Source organism: Elgaria multicarinata, chromosome 21 (genome assembly GCF_023053635.1).
Source record: "Elgaria multicarinata webbii isolate HBS135686 ecotype San Diego chromosome 21, rElgMul1.1.pri, whole genome shotgun sequence".
Lineage (NCBI taxonomy): Eukaryota > Metazoa > Chordata > Lepidosauria > Squamata > Anguidae > Elgaria > Elgaria multicarinata.
In genome coordinates, this window is record NC_086191.1 from 12,986,326 (window position 1) to 13,007,016 (window position 20,691).

At 46.5% G+C, this 20,691-nt stretch overlaps 1 protein-coding gene across 2 annotated transcripts; it reads left to right on the forward strand.

Annotated features, from left to right (window-relative positions):
* Nucleotides 1–1,530: 1,530 nt before the first annotated feature.
* Nucleotides 1,531–19,559, forward strand: NAA40 (N-alpha-acetyltransferase 40, NatD catalytic subunit). 2 transcript variants are annotated; one of them, XM_063145858.1, is made up of 9 exons: nucleotides 1,531–1,614; nucleotides 4,996–5,091; nucleotides 5,781–5,833; nucleotides 6,689–6,784; nucleotides 7,381–7,539; nucleotides 9,514–9,597; nucleotides 10,849–10,926; nucleotides 11,350–11,533; nucleotides 19,484–19,559. In XM_063145858.1, exons 1-8 carry the CDS (start codon nucleotides 1,609–1,611, stop codon nucleotides 11,489–11,491), a joined length of 714 nt encoding a protein of 237 aa, XP_063001928.1. In that variant the 5' UTR covers nucleotides 1,531–1,608; the 3' UTR covers nucleotides 11,492–11,533; nucleotides 19,484–19,559. The 2 variants fall into 2 exon arrangements, with proteins under 2 accessions (XP_063001928.1, XP_063001927.1); XM_063145857.1 differs by lacking the exon at nucleotides 19,484–19,559 and having other exon boundaries at nucleotides 1,532–1,614; nucleotides 11,350–15,046.
* The last annotated feature ends 1,132 nt before the right edge of the window (nucleotides 19,560–20,691 follow it).

Consider the following 20,691-nt stretch of genomic DNA (forward strand, 5'->3'; position numbering starts at 1 on the left):
TCTAAGTTGTGTTGTGTTTTTAAGGACAGAAATTGATTTATCAGTTGTGTTGTGCTTTTAAGGACAGAAATTGGTTTCTAAGTTGTGTTGTGTTTTTAAGGACAGAAATTGGTTTCTAAGTTGTGTTTTGATTTTTTGGACAGAAATTGATTTATCAGTTGTGTTGTGTTTTTAAAGGCAGAAATTGATTTATCAGTTGTGTTGTGTTTTTAAGGGCAGAAATTGGTTTCTAAGTTGTGTTGTGTTTTTAAGGGCAGAAATTGATTTCTAAGTTGTGTTGTGTTTTTAAAGGCAGAAATTGATTTATCAGTTGTGTTGTGCTTTTAAGGACAGAAATTGGTTTCTAAGTTGTGTTGTGTTTTTAAGGACAGAAATTGATTTCTAAGTTGTGTTGTGTTTTTAAGGACAGAAATTGATTTCTAAGTTGTGTTGTGTTTTTAAGGGCAGAAATTGATTTATCAGTTGTGTTGTGCTTTTAAGGACAGAAATTGGTTTCTAAGTTGTGTTGTGTTTTTAAGGACAGAAATTGGTTTCTAAGTTGTGTTGTGTTTTTAAGGGCAGAAATTGATTTCTAAGTTGTGTTGTGTTTTTAAGGGCAGAAATTGATTTATCAGTTGTGTTGTGCTTTTAAGGACAGAAATTGGTTTCTAAGTTGTGTTGTGCTTTTAAGGACAGAAATTGGTTTCTAAGTTGTGTTGTGTTTTTAAGGACAGAAATTGATTTCTAAGTTGTGTTGTGTTTTTAAGGGCAGAAATTGATTTCTAAGTTGTGTTGTGTTTTTAAGGACAGAAATTGATTTATCAGTTGTGTTGTGCTTTTAAGGACAGAAATTGGTTTCTAAGTTGTGTTGTGTTTTTAAGGACAGAAATTGGTTTCTAAGTTGTGTTTTGATTTTTTGGACAGAAATTGATTTATCAGTTGTGTTGTGTTTTTAAAGGCAGAAATTGATTTATCAGTTGTGTTGTGTTTTTAAGGGCAGAAATTGGTTTCTAAGTTGTGTTGTGTTTTTAAGGGCAGAAATTGATTTATCAGTTGTGTTGTGTTTTTAAGGGCAGAAATTGGTTTCTAAGTTGTGTTGTGTTTTTAAGGGCAGAAATTGTAGCCAATCAGCGCCCAAGGAACATCCCCCCCCCCAACGGTCCTCCCCAAGCGCGAGACGGGGATGAAGAAGAGACCTCTCCAACGCTGCAGTGCGCACGCGCGCCGGCGTCCTGAGTTGATAGTTTTTTTAAAAAAGAAACCACACTTTCCCGCCCTTTTCCCCTCCCCCCCACCTTTTTAATCCAACTCTTCCCATCCCCGCTTTCTAAAGCTAAAGTACCGCCCCCTTCCTCTTCGGCGCATGCGCTCCAGAAGCCACCTTCCGCCCTCTCCCCTGCCCACATCCGGCGCTGCGCATGCGCGGGCACGCCCCCCTCCCCTCTCTCCTTTAGATGTTTCCCACCTCCACGCTTGTGCGTCAGGTGCTGTTTGGTTGTCCTTTTCTTCCCCGCCGTTTGGGGCCCTGCGCAGGCGCAGTAGCGGCATACTTTTTTTTTTTAATTATTCTCCCTTTCGCTTCCCCCCCCCTCTGAGGATACTGTGGGGGGGCTCGTAGTCGTCATCACCATGGGAGTGAGTAAGGCCTAGACCCCTCGAGAAAGGGGGGGTTTGGAGACTTAGGGGGAGCATGTTTTGGAGGGGGGGCTGAAAGCAGGAGGGGGGGTATTTTTTGGGGGGGGAGTTTTGCATTGGAGAGAGGAAAATAAGAGGGGAGTTGGGGGGGTCAATGCTGAGGTGGTAATGGAATTATGGTAAGGGGCTATTTGTAGTAAGGTGGGGGGGCTTAGAGGTCATGTGGGGTGGTGGAAAGTTTGGTTTTGGGGGAGAAAAATAAGTGGGGGGGAACTGGGGGGAGTCAATTGTGGTCATATTAAGTTGTGTGGGGTGGGGGGGTCGTCTGGGTTAATGTAGCCCTAGAGTAAAGTTAGTGGGGTGGGATTAGGGGAATTTGGGGGGGGGCTGCTATGGGGTGGGTGGAAAGGTTGGAGGGAGCGAATTAAGTCTGGGGGGGGTTCTTGTGGCATATTAAAGTAATTATGCAGGGAGGGGAAGAGTTGGGGATGTGGGGGGGGCTCATAGTTAAAATGAGGGTGGTGGGGACAACATGGGAGGGGTTAAGGTAATTATGAAGGATTTTGAGAATGGAGGAATAAGGGTTAGAGTAGTATAACTCTAGGGTCAGGTTTTACGAGGGGGGTGTCTATATAGGCAGTTTGGAGGGGGAAGCGAATTGTATGAACACAGAGAGGAATATATGGGGGTGGGGAGGAATATGTGGATAGAGGGTTCGCCATAGGGAAGGTGAAAAATAAGGGGTCGATATTAAAAGTATTGTGTTGTGAGGGGGAGGTCTTGGGGGTCTGGTTGTGGGGGGTCTGAATTGGGGGTGGGTAAGATAAGGTTGGGAGGAAGTCAAGGGGGTTGAGACTGGGGTGTGTGTGTTAAGGTTAATGTCAGGAGGTTTGAGGATGGGGAGCATGGGCGTGGTAGTGGTTAAAGTCAGTTTGAAAGAGGGAAGAAATGGGTAATCAGAGTGAAGGGGGGAAAGGAGAATACTGGGGAGCTTAAAGTTAATTAGGATCTGAAGAAGAATTGGGAAGTGACATCAGGCGATTCAACTTCTCACAACGGCGGTCCACATTTTACCAAAAAGAAAAAAGGAAGTTTAATCCTTATTTAGAAACGGATTTACATATAAAACTTAAACAATGAAAGGGTGTTTTTTAAAAACAACAACAACAGCAACACATATTATTATCATAACAAAGGAAATACGCCAGTTTCTTCCCATATGGATGCTATGGAGGGCCTGTAATAGAACCAGCTTCTTTTTGAACCAGTACACTTCTCACACCTGGATGCTGCCTTCACATGCTTTCTGGATCCAGATGGCACATCAGGGCACAGATGTGCCCTGATTTGCACAGATAGATGTTAAATTGGCACAGATGCATTTTAAAGCTTCGATGTTTTTGCTTGCTGAAAGGGATTTTCCTTGTTTCAGTACCTGGGTGACACTAAGAGCCTGGAACTCAGAGCTAAGGTGCGGGAGGTTGATATTAGATTAGATATTAACATAAGCAGCTTTAGTATGATTTTTTTTAAAGGAGTCAAAATCAACTTTTTAGATGCCAGGTTTGGGCAAGGGTGAGAGAAGCTGCAGTGGCTAAAATTCCATTGCCTGTCTTGGCTCTTAAAGGTACAGGAGCCCTGTCTTAAAACATGTCATAGCTCACGTTTGCCATCACTGCTTACCTATTTCCCTGTGGTGCACAAAAGTTGCCTGCAGTTGCAGTTGACTTGGCAAGGGATAGTCTATAAACTGGAAGAGAGATGGTTTTGTGTGTGTGTGTGTGTGTGTGTGTGTGTGTGTGTGTATGGGGGGGATTTTGGGGTCATGGGGAGAGGGGTGTTGCTGTCTTCTTTTCAGGCTGCTGACATACCACAAATTACATCCACTGGTATGTGTGAACTGACAGATAGCTCTTCTGTGCACTTACATTGCAAGACTGCAGGAGAGTTCATGTCAATCAAATGCTCTCTCCTCTGAGCTGGAGTAAGCATCTACACACACACACACACACAGTAGCACCTGCAAGGGATTTTTTTTAAAAAATATTTCTATTGTGCATGCATGCATGCTGATTCAAACCAGAAGATTTACGCAATCTATGTTCTAATTTGGGTGTGTGTGTGTGTGTGTGGAATGGGGTTCAGGTCTTGTTCATACCAGAAGGATGCAGGCACTGTGTTCTGCTCCCATCTGTTTGTGTGTGTCTCTGACTGTCAATCTTCTTGGACCCCTTTCTCCCTGGTGGGCTCAAACTCTGAATTGGCTTCCTAACCAGCCACGCATTGGAGGTGTGAGGACTGGACGTCCTTGCTTGAACTTTCGTGGGGTGGAAGGGTTGTGTTGAGGTTAAACACGTGCTTTTGGCTCGCCACTGCTGGCATTCACTGACTCACCAGCCTGGCAAAGCTTTACAGCGTTTCAAAAGCAAGTCTCTCTCTCTCTCTCTCTTTTTTTTTTAATGGCAATATTTCCAAGTCAGATTTTTGTTGGCTCACTGCACTGAAGGTGGGAAAAGCTGGCACAGTTTGGAATGCTGTTTCCTGAAGTGGGAGGCCTGCCTTCTGTTCTTCTAAGGTTTTATTCCCTGTGGCTCTCAAGGCTGCATTGCACACTTATAAGAAAATTTCCTAGGCAGGAGCAATCTCAAAACAGGAAAAACTGTGTCATAGCTTTCCCCAACCGGATGCCCTCCAGATGTTTTGGACTGCAGCTCCCAGCGTCCCCATGAAACGATGGCAGCTGCAGTCTAGTGCACATGGGAGAACATCAGGTTTGGGAAGGCCTCTGTTACACTTAAAGAAGCTTTCAGTGACCTGTCAGCTGGACGTTCTTGGCAGTGCCCAGCGTTCCTGAGCAAGGCTCTTGCAGACTTGCCAAGTTGGTGCTTCGTTAGGAAGCACAGCATGAAGCAATTCACTAGTTCATTCACAACTACTTCTTCTTCTTCTTCTTCTTCTTCTTATTATTATTATTATTATTATTATTATTATTATTATTATTATGTCTGCAAGCCTTAATTGACTTAATTCACAAAAGGTTTAGTTGATAAAGCTGTGGAATTGCAAATCAGGGCCACTTTTGTCTTATTTATTTTACTCTGCTGTATCGCTCTAATAGGGAATAGCTTTCCCTGTTTGACAACATCCTCTGGTTTGGCGTAATCCATGGGGTGTGGGGTGGGTGGGGGTCAGATGCAACCCACTGCAGAGTCAGTGTTGTGTACACCTTCCGTTCTGCCCCTGTTTTTGCTTGGAGCATAACATACAGCAGTGCTTGACGGGATGTTGGGGGAAGCCACACTTCATGCTGAAATGAGTACAGTTGAGCTGTGTTACATGCGGATGTGGCTTGATTCGAACTCTCAACCCTTCTTGTTTCAGAGGAAGTCAAGTAAAGGGAAGGAGAAGAAGCAGAAGCGACTGGAGGAACGCGCAGCTATGGATGCTGTCTGTGCCAAGGTGGAAGCTGCGAATAAAGTGAGCCTTTTTCTCTCTCCTCCTCCCCTGCGCACGGTGCAGCAGTTAGGATGTTGGATTAGGTTCGAGGAGAGCCGGGTTCAAATCCCCACTCAGCCAGGAACTTCACTGGGTGGCCCTAACCCAATCAGTTGCATAATCTACCTCGTAAGGTTGTTGTGAAGATGTAAGTGTGTGTGTGTAAGTGTGTGAAGCTTCTTGGAGAAAAGCCAGGATCCACAAAATACTCTTGCTTTAATTTATTGTTCTTTATTAACATTTATATACCACCTTATCTGCTAAAAAGCCATCAACGTTGTGTGCTCAGCCTGTTAAAACAAGAAAACCTTGCAACAAGAAAAACAACATTAAAAACATTTGAACGTTATAAACCTGTTTAATGGGTAAATGCAGAGAAACTCCCTAAAAGGAGGGAGCTGTTTCCTATTGACTGGCTGGGAACAAAATGATCAAAACCTTAAACTTCATTTCCCCCTTCGAGATTTTGAAAAGGCAACTTCTTAGCACCTTTTGAGCTGCAGCTTTTGCTTGGGATTTAAAACACTTAAAGTAACTTCACTTCTGGAAGCATTGTTGCTAAACATTTTAGCAAAGTGAAAATTCAAAGCCACTGAAACGTACCTCTTTGCCTGACCACTCCGCAGACATCAAAATCTGGCTTTCTCTAGTGACTCCCTTTCTTTCCATAGCTTGGAGATCCCTTAGAACCCTTTCCGGTGTTCAAGAAATATGACAGAAATGGGTGAGTAAATGTTCTATGCTATTCTTTGAGGCCTGGGGGATTTTAAACCCAGAACATTAATAGAAGTATAGCTTCCAAAACACGTGAGGTACTGGTTCCTCTCTATTCAGCCCTGGTTAGGCCTCATCAAGAGGATTGCATCCAGTTCTGGGCTCCACAATTCAAGAAGGATGCAGACAAGCTGGAGCGTGTTCAGAGGAGGGCAACCAGGATGATCAGGGGTCTGGAAACAAAGCCCTATGAAGAGAGACTGAAAGAACTGGGCAGGTTTAGCCTGGAGAAGAGAAGATGGAGGGGAGACATGATAGCACTCTTCAAATACTTAAAAGGTTGTCACACAGAGGAGGGCCAGGATCTCTTCTTGATCCTCCCAGAGTGCAGGACACAGAATAATGGGCTCAAGTTAAAGGAAGCCAGATTCCAGCTGGACGTCAGGAAAAACGTCCTGACTGTTAGAGCAGTACGACAATGGAATCAGTTGCCTGGTGAAGTTGTGGGCTCTCCCACACTCGAGGCCTTCAAGAGGCAGCTGGACAACCCTCTATCAGGGATGCTTTAGGGTGGATTCCTGCATTGAGCAGGGGGTTGGACTCGATGGCCTTGTAGGCCCCTTCCAACTCTGCGATTCTATGATTCTATGATCTTCCTGGTCCATGCCTAACTCTCCAGCCTCTGTTCTCTATGATAAGTAACGTACAAGAACCTCCTTTCATGCCAACAGCTGGCTGCTCCCCAATACCAATTATACCTGGCACCTCTGGCTTTCCACTCCAGGGATTTAGCCACCAGGCGCGTTTTCCCACAGCTCCCGGTCCTAACGGCATCTCTTTTTCCTTCTCTCTTATTTCGTTGCAGGTTAAATGTCTCCATCGAGTGTAAACGAGTCTCCAGCTTGGACCCGGCCACACTCGACTGGGCTTTTGAACTAACCAGAACAAACATGCAGACCTTGTAAGGCCTGAGGGGTGCTCAGGGGAACTGGGAGGCAGTTTTGGAGACGGGAAGAAGTGGGAAATGCCCTCCCCGAGTAATAGAGCCTATGCTTAGCATGGACAGGGTTCCAGGTTCAATCCCTGGGATCGCCGGTTCCCATCATCACAGGCTGCTGCAAAACCTTCCCTCCCAGTAGTGAGGCCGGGGAGCTTTTTGCCGCTCTTCCTTTGATTCGGATGCCAGTGCGGAGAGGGGGAACTGAATAAGCCGGGCTGCCTGCAGAGCGCAGCAGGAGATGGCTCGTCTGGGTAGAAATGCAGTTGCACGGCGTCCAGAGTCGTTTCTTGTCCCTCTAGCAGCGATATAGTTGTGTCCCCCTTAAGAGTTTGCCCAGTAGCCATCCAGAGATGCTGCTCATAGCCCAGATGGAGAAGGGGGGAAGGGTTCTAAACAAGGCCCAGTACACAGCGGTTCCCTACCTCTCCTAGGCAGCAATACAGGCCACTTATTATGGTGAGTAGTATCTCCAAAGCGCTGACCTCTTCCTGAGGGATGGAGTTTCAAAGCTGCCATTTCCCCTCTCTCTCTCTCTTTTTTTATGCTTGCTTCCGAAGGTACGAGCAGAGCGAGTGGGGCTGGAAAGACCGGGAGAAGCGAGACGAGATGGCAGACGACCGAGCCTGGTACCTGATCGCTGTGGAGGAGGGCTCCCTTCCCGTGGCTTTCTCGCACTTCCGCTTTGATGTGGAATGTGGGGACGAGGTCCTCTATTGGTACGTCGTCCCGCTTTGCACGTTAGCACTGTCAACGTGGGGCGGGTGGAGAAACAGGACACAATCAGGGCGCGTAGCCCTCAACCACAAAAACCCACATATAAAGTGGAAAATAAACAAACATTTTTATGTATTTCTACTGTGGGTGAATCATATTTGCATCAGCCCCGACATATGCTGTCTGAGGATACTATTATATAATGGTCATAATCAAACATACAAAAAGATATCCGCCTCTTCATAGAATCATAGAATAGCAGAGTTGGTCAACTTTGACCATGTGCAGTTTAAATAGGGTGACCCTATGAAAAGGAGGACAAGGCTCCTGTATCTTTAATAGTTGCATTGAAAAGGAAATTTCATAGAATCATAGAATAGCAGAGTTGGAAGGGGCCTACAAGGCCATCGAGTCCAACCCCCTGCTCAATGCAGGAATCCACCCTAAAGCATCCCTGACAGATGGTTGTCCAGCTGCCTCTTGAAGGCCTCTAGTGTGGGAGAGCCCACAACCTCCCTAGGTAACTGATTCCATTGTCGTACTGCTCTAACTGTCAAGAAGTTTTTCCTGATGTCCAGCCAGAATCTGGCTTCCTGTCACTTGAGCCCGTTTTTCTGTGTCCTGCACTCTGGGAGGATCGAGAAGAGATCCTGGCCCTCCTCTGTGTGACAACCTTTTAAGTATTTGAAGAGTGCTCTCCTGTCTCCCCTCAATCTTCTCTTCTCCAGGCTAAACATGCCTAGTTCTTTCAGTCTCTCTTCATAGGGCTTTGTTTCCAGACCCCTGATCAGCCTGGTTGCCCTCCTCTGAACACGCTCCAGCTTGTCTGCATCCTTCTTGAATTGTGGAGCCCAGAACTGGTCTTTTCTTTGTTTTTGTTTTTTTTAACTTTAGTCTTCTACTTTGACAAAACTTGGGATTCTCTCGAGTATGGTGATGTCCCCCCCCCCTTGTGTCTCAGTAGCCCTATTCTGCTCCTGCATTTGCTATTAGTATACTGTAGATGATCCTTTGCATACAGAAGGCTGTAGTTTCGGTCCCTGGGAGTTCCACCTAAAAGCATCAGGTAGCCAATGATAGGCAAAGTCCCTTCTCCGCCCGAGACTTTGGAGAGCCCCTGCCAGTCAGAATAGAGAAATAGTCTGGCCTGGTGTATGTTTCTAAATCATTTATAGAAGCCAGGTTCGCTTGCATGAATTGCTGTACTTCTTCCAGGGGCAAAGCCTGGAGGATTACAGAACTTCAATTCCTGGATTCAGAAGTTGCACTTATTTCAATTTCAACACGGTCAATTACAGGGTGCTGTTGCCTCTTGTCCTGCGTTTGGGTTCCCTGTGGGCAGCTGCTTGGCTACTGTGTGAACAGAATGCTGCACTAGATGGACCCTTGGTTTGATCCAGCAGGGCTCTTCTTATGTTCTTATGAATGCAACATTATAAAAGTGAAGAGTCAGCTGGGGGGGGGATCTACACTACTGCTTTAAAGCGCTTTATAACAGTTTTGACAATTGTTGGGGCCCAGGACACACTGCATATACAGGTTTCAAAACGTTTTCAAAGCGCTTTAAAAGCAGTAGTGTAGATCCCCCCCCCCCCCGCTCCAGTGGTTGCTTTCCTCTTCCCTCCCATCGCTTTTTCCTTTCGTATCATGCCTACTCGATTTTGAGGTTGCAGGCATGAACCGTCACATTTCAATATCTGTACAGTGCTTTAAAAATTCCAGGTGCTCTAGAAGCATTAAATAATATTTTATTAGTTCTTGAGTATTTGAAAGCTCTTATACATTACGGACAGAGCTTTGTTGAAGCTGTAAAGAAGTTATTGAATTTGGAGAACTCCCCAGTTTGGCGTTTTTCGCTTTAAAGCAAAACATCAAACATGATGGGAGGGTTTCAAGTCTGGGGCATGGTAGAACAGTGTATGTATATTGGGGTTCACACTTCTCTCCTCTTCCCCCCCCCCCCCCCCGCCCCACAGCTACGAAGTGCAGCTGGAAAGCAAAGTGAGAAGGAAAGGTCTAGGCAAATTTCTCATACAGATACTGCAGCTCGTGGCAAATGGGTAAGTACTTTCTGGAACGCAAGTCCCTCTGTGTCTTAAGGTGGCCATCCCAGCAGGCCTGCCTACTTGAGGCAGGCTCTGTGGGCGTTGACAAGAGGTGCTCCCAAGTTTAAAAGCTTTTCTACACCAGTCAGGCGTTGCATGTTAAATGTAGATTGAACTGTGAGAGCACCCCTAAGAAGATTCTCCTTTCTTGTTGATTTTGCTTTTTTAAAAATAATAATAATCTGTTTATATGAAAATGTACACCTCATCCTTCTAGTGCCTATGCACCTCTTAACGGCAGCTTACAACATGTATAAACAGCTAAACCACTTCTAAAATACAACATTCTGCCTATGAAATAGGATTGACTTCGAGGCTCGACTTCTGCAATGCGCTCTACGTAGGGCTACCTTTGTGCCTAGTCCGGAAACTTCAACTAGTCCAAAATAGGGCAGCCAGGCTGGTCACTGGTACACCTAGGGGTGACCACATTACACCAGTCTTAAAATCTCTTCACTGGCTGCCAATTAGTTTCCGGGCGAAGTATAAAGTTTTGATTATCACCTTTAAAGCCCTACATGGTTTGGGTCCAGGTTACCTGCGGGATCGCCTTCTCCCGTACAATCCGCCCCGCACACTCAGGTCCTCTGGGAAGCATTTACTCCAGTCATCAAAAACAAGGCTGACAACTGTTACCCAGAGGACCTTTTCCTCTGCTGCTCCCAGATTATGGAATGACCTGCCGGGAGAGATTCGTCAACTTAACAGTCTTCCGGATTTTAAGAAAGCGATCAAGACAGATCTCTTCCGGCAGGCCTACCCAGTTGAATTTTAAGATGCCTTTTAATAATGTGCTGCTTTTAATAATGTATTAGTTTTAAATGCTTTAATTATATGTATTTTATGGCATTTGCATTTATGTTGTACTCCGCCTTGATCCGGAGGGAAAGTTAACCACACTTCAGAGCTCCAAAACTGCATGGCGCATTGGATACTGCTAAGCCTCAAATTCAGCACCCTGCATCCTGTGTATTGTAGTAACTTTGGATACATACATTTATTAATTTATAAATTCAGATGCACGCTGTAAAGGATTCCACCCGGATCTGACCATGTGTGTATATCATAACCTCCCTTTTGACGTAGAATTAGAAATTAATCCAAATGACCTTCTAGAGAAGTGTGAGGAACTTCTTTGAGCTTTTCTTTTCTTCCTGCGTCAGTCATGTACCAAGTTGACCTGGGCCTTTCCCTGACTTTTCTTAGCACACAGATGAAGAAAGTCATGTTAACAGTATTTAAACACAATCACGGGGCCTACCAGTTCTTCAGAGAAGCTTTACAGTAAGAATTGGGCTTAATTCTTTTCCTCCGCCGGATTAAAAGGTGGGAAGGGGTGGGGATGGGTTGGGATGGGGAAAGGTTGTCCCTTTTCGGCAGGTGAGAGCTTGCTGCTAACCTGCTTGCTTACTTGACCATATTTTAGGCCAAGGCAGGGTTGGGAACGCACGGCTCCCCAAGTCCCACGTACTATGGGGGCTGATGTCAGAGTGGGGCCATGAAACAGTTGTTTGTGATTTGGCTGCACAAGGTTGTTGTGAGGATAAGATGGAGAAGAGGAGGATTATGTACGCCGCCTTGGGTTCCTTGGAGGAAAAAAGGCGGGATATAAATGCAATTATAAATAAATAAATTTCCAGCATTGATGAAGTGCCAGCTGACGGTCCCCACGTGACCTTCCTCTTCCCCGCCCCCTGCCCTTTTCAGGTTTGAAATCGACGATACCTCACCTAGCATGTCTGGATGCTGTGGGGATGACTGCTCCTACGAAATCCTCAGCCGAAGAACAAAATTTGGTGAGAGCCAACACGCTCACCTGGGCGGTCACTGTGGAGGCTGCTGCCATTGAAGATGTCCGTTGCGCTCCATAAGAATCCGGGTCTCTCTCCACGTAAGCCTGCCTTTCTCCTTGATTTTTCTCTGCCTCATCCTGCCCCCGCCCTCCATTTTTTGCTACACTCCCAATCCAGGACAAGCGGACTCCTCTATTGCATCCTGAATACCAGGATGAAACATCTTCCTCCGTATGGGAGGTTCTGGAAACCGAAGTCAAGCCTAATCCTTGGGCCTAGTGCTAGATCGTGCTGACCTTTGGCCTTGAACTGAAGGTGTGAATCCAGGCAGCAGGTCTCCCCCACACTCTTCTAAAGGTCATATTTCTGCAGCTAAGGACATGGTTATTCCCCAAAGTGAGCGGGAAGGATAACTCGCTCTACAAGCTTAAGGGCGGATGAAGAATTTGCTTTTTGTGAGTTTTACAGAACCGTTATTGGAGTGGCAGGTCCAGATATGTGACCCTTCTTCGTCTGCATTGATCTGTGCCTCCCTCTTTCTCTCTTCCTTGAACATTGCAAAGATTGGAACTGCTACTTTGCCAGAGAACTACTGTGTGTAGTTCATTGGACATGATTCCCTGTGTCGAGTAGCTGGGAAAACCTTCTCTGATTCCATTCTGTTTGGATTTCTCCTGGATGTGTGTTGAGAACAGCTCTTGCAATGGGATGGGATAGCTTCATAGAGATTTTTTAGAAGCGTATCTTACGTAATGCTTTGCATCCATATGATGGCCCCCTGGGCTTCTGCCCCTCGTCCTGTATATGTGGGGGAAAGTTTTGATGCAAATGGTGAATCCCCGAGTCTGCGTCCCTGCAGGATTTTACGAGTTGACTCAAGCAAGCTGCACAGATGACCCTCTGTGTCCGCACACAACCTGGAGCAAACTGCTTGCACAAGTCAGAAGCGGTGTGTCAGAACTGATTGTTTTGGTGTCTGAAATGCCCAGCTGAAGGAGGTGTGCAAGAGCAAGTTCACACACCGTGAATTCTTTGTCCAGGCTGCCCTGCAGCCTCTTTGGTCCACATTTTAAAGGTAACCAGCTGCAGTGACATTTATAGATCTGTATATTACAAAGCAAGTAAGGTGTGTGTGTGTGTGTGTGAGAGAGAGAGGTTTTTAAAGATTTTTTTCCCCCTGAAACTTGGGCTTTACACTGCCCTGAAGCTTCACTGGAAGCAGAGGGGCTACTCCTTCTGCTGGCTGTACCCTTGAACCCATGGCATTCTCTTCCCATCCCTGTGAGATGGCATAACAATGTGAAATCTTACTCCCCTTTTCATCACGCTCCATTTGGGGCTCAGCCGCCACATCTGAGACCTGCTGTTTCGGATGAACACCACCAGATGTTAACCCGCTTCTGCTGTTACCACTGCCCCGTCCTCTGCATGTCTCTGGCTAGCTAGCCCTTGCCGTGACCTGCTCACCACGGCAGAGCCACATTCAACCTTCCAACACAGAAGCAATTCAGGAGCTGCCAGCCAATCACCGGTTGCGTCCTTCTCTCAGCACGTGGGCTTCTGGGAGCCCTGACGAGCCTTTCCCACCAGCCAGAACCTCAAGACCTCACTTCCATCTCAGGGTGTGTCTCTTTGCCTTTGCAAAATGGGTGCTCCTTCTCTGGCATCGCGGTTTGCCCAAGTTTTTTTCGTGTGTGTGTGGGTGAACTTAAACGCCAGCTAATCTCACCCCTGTGATACTTGTTCCTTTCAATACCTAAAGCCTTTTAATAACAATAATAATAATAATAATAATAATAATAATAATTAATGGCCCTGGTGGTTGAATTGCATCTCAACAAAGAGAGAGTATCTCTTTGTTTTTCCTCCTTGACGATTGGATTGGAGCCCCACAAGTTTGGATTTGTGATTATGATAAGAGTTCATGTTTAAGGCCAAGGTGGGTTGTGGGGGGCAGGGGGCTTCTTCTATGGATGGCTTTTCATTTGAGATTTAAGGGAGAAGGGCTGCTGAGCATGCTGGAGGAGGCTTGGCCAACATCTTGAGCGTCTGGGGATCAGATGTGGGATGGGGTGGGGGACAGATCTCCCCATTCCTGGCCCTACGTCGTCATTGTCGTCTCCCCCTTGCTAGGTCCAGAAATTGGTGGAGAGGAGAATGCCTGCAAGGTGAGAAATGGGGTCTGTTTAGAGTCACATGCTGTCACTTAGCTTCCAGAGATAAGAGCTCTCGTATGGCTTTCGGCCGTCAGCACTGCGGAAAGGCCCAGGAACTGGCACCGACTTCGAAAGCAGCCCGTGAGAGAGCTGGGCAAGCGCCATTTCCATTCTGCAGGGCACCCCCTGCCTCAGGAAGCGACGGTTGCTCAGGAGGCCTCTGCGTTATCCCAGAGGCTCCTGGGGGCAAACTCTTGTTTCTCCAGGATAAGAAGTGTTGGGCGACCCTTACAGACCCTGCCCCGACAGCAGGGCACCTCCTGGGAAGTTTGGCGCAACTTCCAGGTATGAAATCATGCCAAGGGAAGTCAGCTGAGCTGGTCCAGGTGCTGCCTCTGAGATTATAGGCCGTACAGACAGGCTGGGGGGGTTCTTTAGTGCGCCCTCGGTTTGTGCAGGACCATCCCCTGCCCAGTGTAACCTAACGGGAAAGCCGGAGCCCAGTTTCGTGTGGCTTGCTCCCGTACCAGTAGGACCAAGCTGAGGCAAAAGGAGTCTTTCTTTTGAATGGGGCATTTGCTCACCTTGGATGTATTCCCTTTTCTTTCTAAAAGTAAGACTTTAGACCAGCCGTCCTAAACCTGGTGCCCTCCAGATACGTGAGACTACAAATCCCATCATTTTCACTGTTGGCCATGCTTGTCTGGGAATGATGGGGGCTGCAGTCCCACGCATCTGGAGGGCATCCGGTTGAGGTTGCCCGGTCTTTTCTCCTCAAGACCCATGAACCACCACCTCCTCCAGACCTTGCTCCACAGCCTGTAACGGTTTGGAAACACTTGGACCTCGCTTAAAACACGCATGACCAGGTCGTCTTTGTTGTTGTTCTTAACGTATCATTGGATTCTTGAATAAGGAGGTTTCTTAACTAAACCTGTTGCTTTATTACAAGGGCAATATCGCTGTTGATTTTGTATTTTTTTGTTTGACGTGGTAGGATGGTCTCTGGAGCATCCAGCTCTTAGGCATTTGAACTGTGGCGAAGCTAAGAGTTCTCTGGACGTTTGTCCCCCATAATAACCTTTGACGTAGCAATTTGATTTATTTTGGACTTTTAGTATCCCTATAAATGGGTCTCCCCCCCTCCCCACCCACCCCAATCAAGAAAAGGTGATTTGCCCTGGCTAACTCACCTGTCTTTTATTCCTTCCTAAAATCTGGCATGCTTACTACTTTATATTTTTATTGTTAACAAGTCTGCATTGTATACAATTGTGCATTGTGCTTCTTTTAATTTTATTTTTCTTCATCTACCCTCCTTGGTTTGCATTTTTTGTTGGTTTCTTCCCCCCCCCTTTTATTTTTTAGAATACTTTTTAAGGTATTTACATTTCTAAACAAATACTTTCACTGGAATCAAAGGGAACAAGCTGACTTTTTTTTAGAAAAAATGTTTTTGTTTTATTCGTATGTTAAAAATAAACACTTTGTTCAATCTCTAGGAGGTGATGTGTAACATGTGTATGTTAAGTGCAGGTGTGTTTGTAGTGTCCCTTTCTTGACTGTCTTGGGATGCTGGAAGCAACTTGGTCTGTCCCTTTTTTTAATTTTAATTAAATTTTGTAGAGCGCTTTGTTAGTTCAGTGATCCAAGCTGTTTGCAGTCTTTGCCCATCTCCACAGTGCGTGCTCTGCACTTTTTAAAAAATAACTTGTTCCCTCCGTGCATCACTTAGAACAGCCTTCCCCGTGCTAACTGGGGATGATGGAACTTGCTCTCCAACATATCTGAAGGGCGCCATGTTGGGGAAAGCAGACTTGGCATTTTGTATAATTCAGCATCTGCCCATAGTGGGAAGAAACAAGGAGCATTGAACTCTATCTCTCTCCTCATCCTCCAGGAATTTGGATTCTGTAACTCCTATGCCTTTTTGAGTTTGTTTGTTTTAAACTGGGCATTAACGCAGAGATGGGTCAGGACGCCCCGTTCCGTTCAGGATAAGCGGTCTGGGACTCCATGCTGCTGGTGGGTGAAGCCCAATGTTGGTGCTGGTCGAAGGGCAAAGGCTTTCTCTTGCTTTCTGCCCAAAGCGTGCAAACTGCTTTTGAAATTTATTTATTTATTTATTGCATTTTTATGCCGCCCAATAGCCAAAATCAAGGCAAGGTTGTTCATTATTTCCTGTTGTATTTGTTGGTTAGATGCTCAGTACTACGTCACAATCCAAAACAAGTTAACTGCAGATTTATGCTAACTGCCACACACACACCCCGCTCTGTGCATATGTGTGTGCGTGTGTGTGTCAAATGCAATGAATTATGGGTAGGAGGCAGAGAAGTGTCAACTTTGACCATGTGCAGTTTAAATAGGGTGACCCTATGAAAAGGAGGACAGGGCTCCTGTATCTTTAATAGTAGCATTGAAAAGGAAATTTCACGGAACCATAGAATCACAGAGTTGGAAGGGGCCTACAAGGCCATCGAGTCCAACCCCCTGCTCAATGCAGGAATCCACCCTAAAGCATCCCAGACAGATGGTTGTGCAGTAACTGGTTCCATTGTCGTACTGCTCTAACAGAAAGTTTTTCCTGATGTCCAACTGGAATCTGGCTTCCTTTCACTTGAGCCCATTATTCCGTGTCCTGCACTCTGGGAGGATCAAGAAGAGTTCCTGGCCCTCCTCTGTGTGACAACCTTTTAAGTATTTGAAGAGTGCTATCACGTCTCCCCTCAATCTTCTCTTCTCCAGGCTAAACAGGCCCAGTTCTTTCAGTCTCTCTTCATAGGGCTTTGTTTCCAGACCCCTGATCATCCTGGTTGCCCTCCTCTGAACACTCTTGCTGCATCCAGCTTGTCTGCGTCCTTCTTGTATTGTGGAGCCCAGAACTGGACGCAATCCTCTAGATGAGGCCTAACCAGGGCCGAATAATGAGGAACCAGTACCTCACTTGATTTGGAAGCTATACTTCTATTAATGCAGCCCAAAATAGCATTGGCCTTTCTTGCAGCCATATCGCACTATTGGCTCATATTCAGCTTGTGATCTACAACAATTCCAAGCTTCTTCTCATTTGTAGTATTGCTGAGCCAAGTATCCCCCATCTTGTAACTGCCTATGATTTCTATTTCCTAGATGTAGAACCTTGGCATTTATCCCTATTAAATTTCATTCTGTTGTTTTCAGCCCAGCACTCCAGCCTATCAGCAGGTGTCATTTGTATATATGGGGAACCTGGTGAAATTCCCTCTTCATCAGAACAGTTAAAGCTGCCCTCTTTTAAATCTGGTCACTCTAGTATAGCTCCTGTACCTTGATGAAGAGGGCATTTCACCAGGTTCGCCATATATACAAATGATACCTGCTGAAATTCCTTTTTCTATGCAACTGAAGCAGAGAGCCCTGGCTATGGGAGCGGTATATAAGTGTAATAAATAAATAAATAAATAAAATATTAAAGATACAGGAGCCCGGTCCTCCTTTTCATAGGATCACCCTAGTTTAAAGAACTCCAGGGCATTGTGGGGTTGCAAAGGAAGAGGGTGACCACTTTAGAGGACCTTTTCCAGCCCTTCTGCAACCGAGTGCCCTCCAGATGTCGTCGTTTGCCTACAACTCCCATCATCCTTGGCCAACCTTGCTGGGGCTGATGGGACTTGTAGTCCCAAACATTTGGAAAGCGCTTGGTTGTGGAAGGCTTGTCTAAACATAGACACAACAAGGCTACAACCGTAAAGACCCCGGGCAAGTCCAAACAGGAAGTGATGTCGTTCCCCCCCCCCCCCGTTGAAGCTGTTTCTTACCACTTCCGCCCTTTTTCTTTACCCCATCTATTGGCCACAAGGGGGCGCAATCATTACGGCACTTATAATGATAATATATTTCTTACCCGCCTCTCCCTTTGGATCGAGGCGGGGAACGACATTAGAACAGGAATCAATACATCTTAAACATTCTTGATTTTACATTGATCTGGATAGGCCTGCCGGAAAAGGCTAGTCTTTAAAGCTGCCTTAAAATCACACAGAGAGTTTTTACGAATCTCCTCCGGCAGGCCATTCCACAATCCAGGGGCGACAGAAGAAAAGGTCCTCTGGGAAACTGATGTCGTCCTAGTTTTAGCTGACTGAAGTAACTTCACCCCAGAGGACCTGAGTGTGCAGGGCGGACTGTATGTTACTCCACTTCTGAAATCTCTTCATTGGCTTCCAATTCACTCCAGAATCCAATATAAACTTCTCCTGTTGACCTACAAAGCTTTTCACGGTCTAGCTCCTTCCTATCTCTCATCTCACACTATTGCCCCGCTCGTGCTCTTCGCTCCTCTGATGCCATGTTTCTCACCTGCCCAAGGGTCTCTGCTTCCCTTGCTCGGCTTCGTCCATTTTCTTCGGCTGCCCCTTACGCCTGGAACGCTCTTCCAGAACATTTGCGAACTCCAAGTTCAATCGCAGCTTTTAAAGCTCAGCTAAAAACTTTTCTTTTCCCTAAAGCGTTTAAAACTTGATTTTGTTCTGACTTTTATACTGTTAGTTTTACTCTACCCTGTGCCTGTTTGGTGCCTTCTCTTCCCCTTCTTATTGTTTTATTATGATTTTATTAGAATGTAAGCCTATGCGGCAGGGTTTTGCTATTTTATTGTTTTACTCTGTACAGCACCATGTACATTGATGGTGCTATATAAATAAATAATAATAATAATATGGGAGAAGGCGATCCCGCGGGTTCTGAGTTTTATACTGTTAGCTTTACTCTACCCTGTGCCTGTTTGTTGCATTCTCTTCCCCTTCCTATTGTTTTATTATGATTTTATTAGAATGTAAGCCTACGTGGCAGGGTTTTGCTATTTTATTGTTTTACTCTGTACAGCACCATGTACATTGATGGTGCTATATAAATAAATAATAATAATAATATGGGAGAAGGCGATCCCGCGGGTTCTGAGTTTTATACTGGTAGCTTTACTCTACCCTGTGCCTGTTTGTTGCATTCTCTTCCCCTCCTTATTGTTTTATTATGATTTTATTAGAATGTAAGCCTATGCGGCAGGGTCTTGCTATTTATTGTTTTACTCTGTATAGCACCATGTACATTGATGGTGCTATATAAATTAATAATAATAATAATAATAACCTGGACCCAAACCATTTAGGGCTTTAAAAGTAATGACCAACACTTTGTACTTCGCCCAGAAACTAATTGGCAGCCAGTGGAGTGATTTTAATGTTGGGGTAATATGCTCACCCTTAGATGTATTTATTTATTTATTTATTTATTACATTTTTATACCGTCCAATAGCCGAAGCTCTCTGGGCGGTTCACAAAAATTAAAACCACAATAAAACACCCAACAGGTTAAAAACACAATTACGAAATACAATATAAAAAGCACAACCAGGATAAAAACCACACAGCAAAGTTGATATAAGATTAAAATACAGAGTTAAAACAGTAAAATTTAAATTTAAGTTAAAATTAAGTGTTAAAATACTGAGAGAATCAAAAGGTCTTCATATACTGGCGATTCTCTAGAATTGAATGGGCGCGCACACACACACACACACACACACACACACACACACACACACACACACACACACACACACACACACACACACACTATTTACCAATGCAAAGGTATAAAAAGACAATATTTGGGAGAAGGAGGGGAGGGGTTACCATAGAGACTCGAAGTCATAGAGCGGTGCCACTACCTGTTCCCATACCCAAAATGGCGGCGTCCCGATTTTACCGGAAGTTGTGCTTGCGCGTGTCGCTCTACCTTTCCTCGTATCTCTGTGGGAATCTTCCCATTGGCCGATTTGTAACGGAAGTTCCGTTTTGCTTGTGCGGTCTCTCTATGGTTGGCCGGCTCGGGCTCCTTCCGGTTCTTAGCCGCCATCTTGTTCTCGCTATTCGGAGAGGAGAAGTTGGAGGAGGAGGAAGGTGACTCGGTTCGCTCGCCCTCGCCATCATGTCCTTGCTGTTGCTGAAGAAGGGGCTGAGGCTGCCCGGCTTGGCTGCCTGCGTCGCCAGAGGCCTCACTTCCAAGGCGGCCCGGGACCCTATAGGGGCAAAGGTAAGAGAGGGGAGGGGGCTTGGGGGGTGGGGGGCTAACGGGGTGGGGGGCAGGCAGGCAGGGAGGGAGCTGCAGCAAAAGGGCCTGCAGCCGAGTCGAGAGGAGGGAGGCTGCTGGGGTAAGGTGGGGGATATGGGGCCTGGGACTCTATAGGGGCAAAGGTAAGAAAGGGGGGTGGGGGGGCTAACGGGAGGGGGGGCTTGGGGGGTGGGGGGCAGGCAGGCAGGGAGCTGCAGCAAAAGGGCCTGCAGCCGAGTCGAGGGGAGGGAGGCTGCTGGGGTAAGGTGGGGGATATGGGGCCTGGGTAAGAGGGCAAAGGTAAGAGAGGGGAGGGGGCTTTGGGGGTGGGGGCTAACGGGATGGGGGGTGGGGGGCAGGCAGGCAGGGAGCTGCAGCAAAAGGGCCTGCAGCTGAGTCGAGAGGAGGGAGGCTGCTGGGGTAAGGTGGGGGATATGGGGCCCGGGACCCCATAGGGACAAAGGTAAAAGAGGGGAGGGGGCTTGGGGGGTGGGGGGCAGGCAGGCAGGGAGCTGCAGCAAAAGGGCCTACAGCCGAGTCGAGAGGAGGGAGGCTGCTGGGGTAAGGTGGGGGATATGGGGCCCGGGACCCTATAGAGGCAAAGGTAAGAGAGGGGCGGTGCTTTGGGGGTGGGGGGCTAACGGGATGGGGGGCAGGGAGGGAGGGCCAACCCCCCTACCTTAGAATGTTGGGGCTGTCTGAGCGTTACTGCTTTGTCTCGCCTTTTGTACAGGAGTCCGTCGTTGCCCTAACAATCTTCTTTGTGGCATTCATGGCACCACCTGGCTGGATCCTGACGCATCTGGAAAGCTACAAGCGCGGAGAATGAAAAGGAAGGGGGGGCGGCGGTCCGAGCCTCAGCCCTGAAGCCCAGGCACAACTCCCAGCTGCATGACTTCCATTCTGGGGATGGGCTCTCTCCCATGCCTTCACTCCATGAGAACCACTGTCCTGAAATATATGCTATGCTGCTTCCCAAACCACAGAGGATGTAGTTCAAGACAGG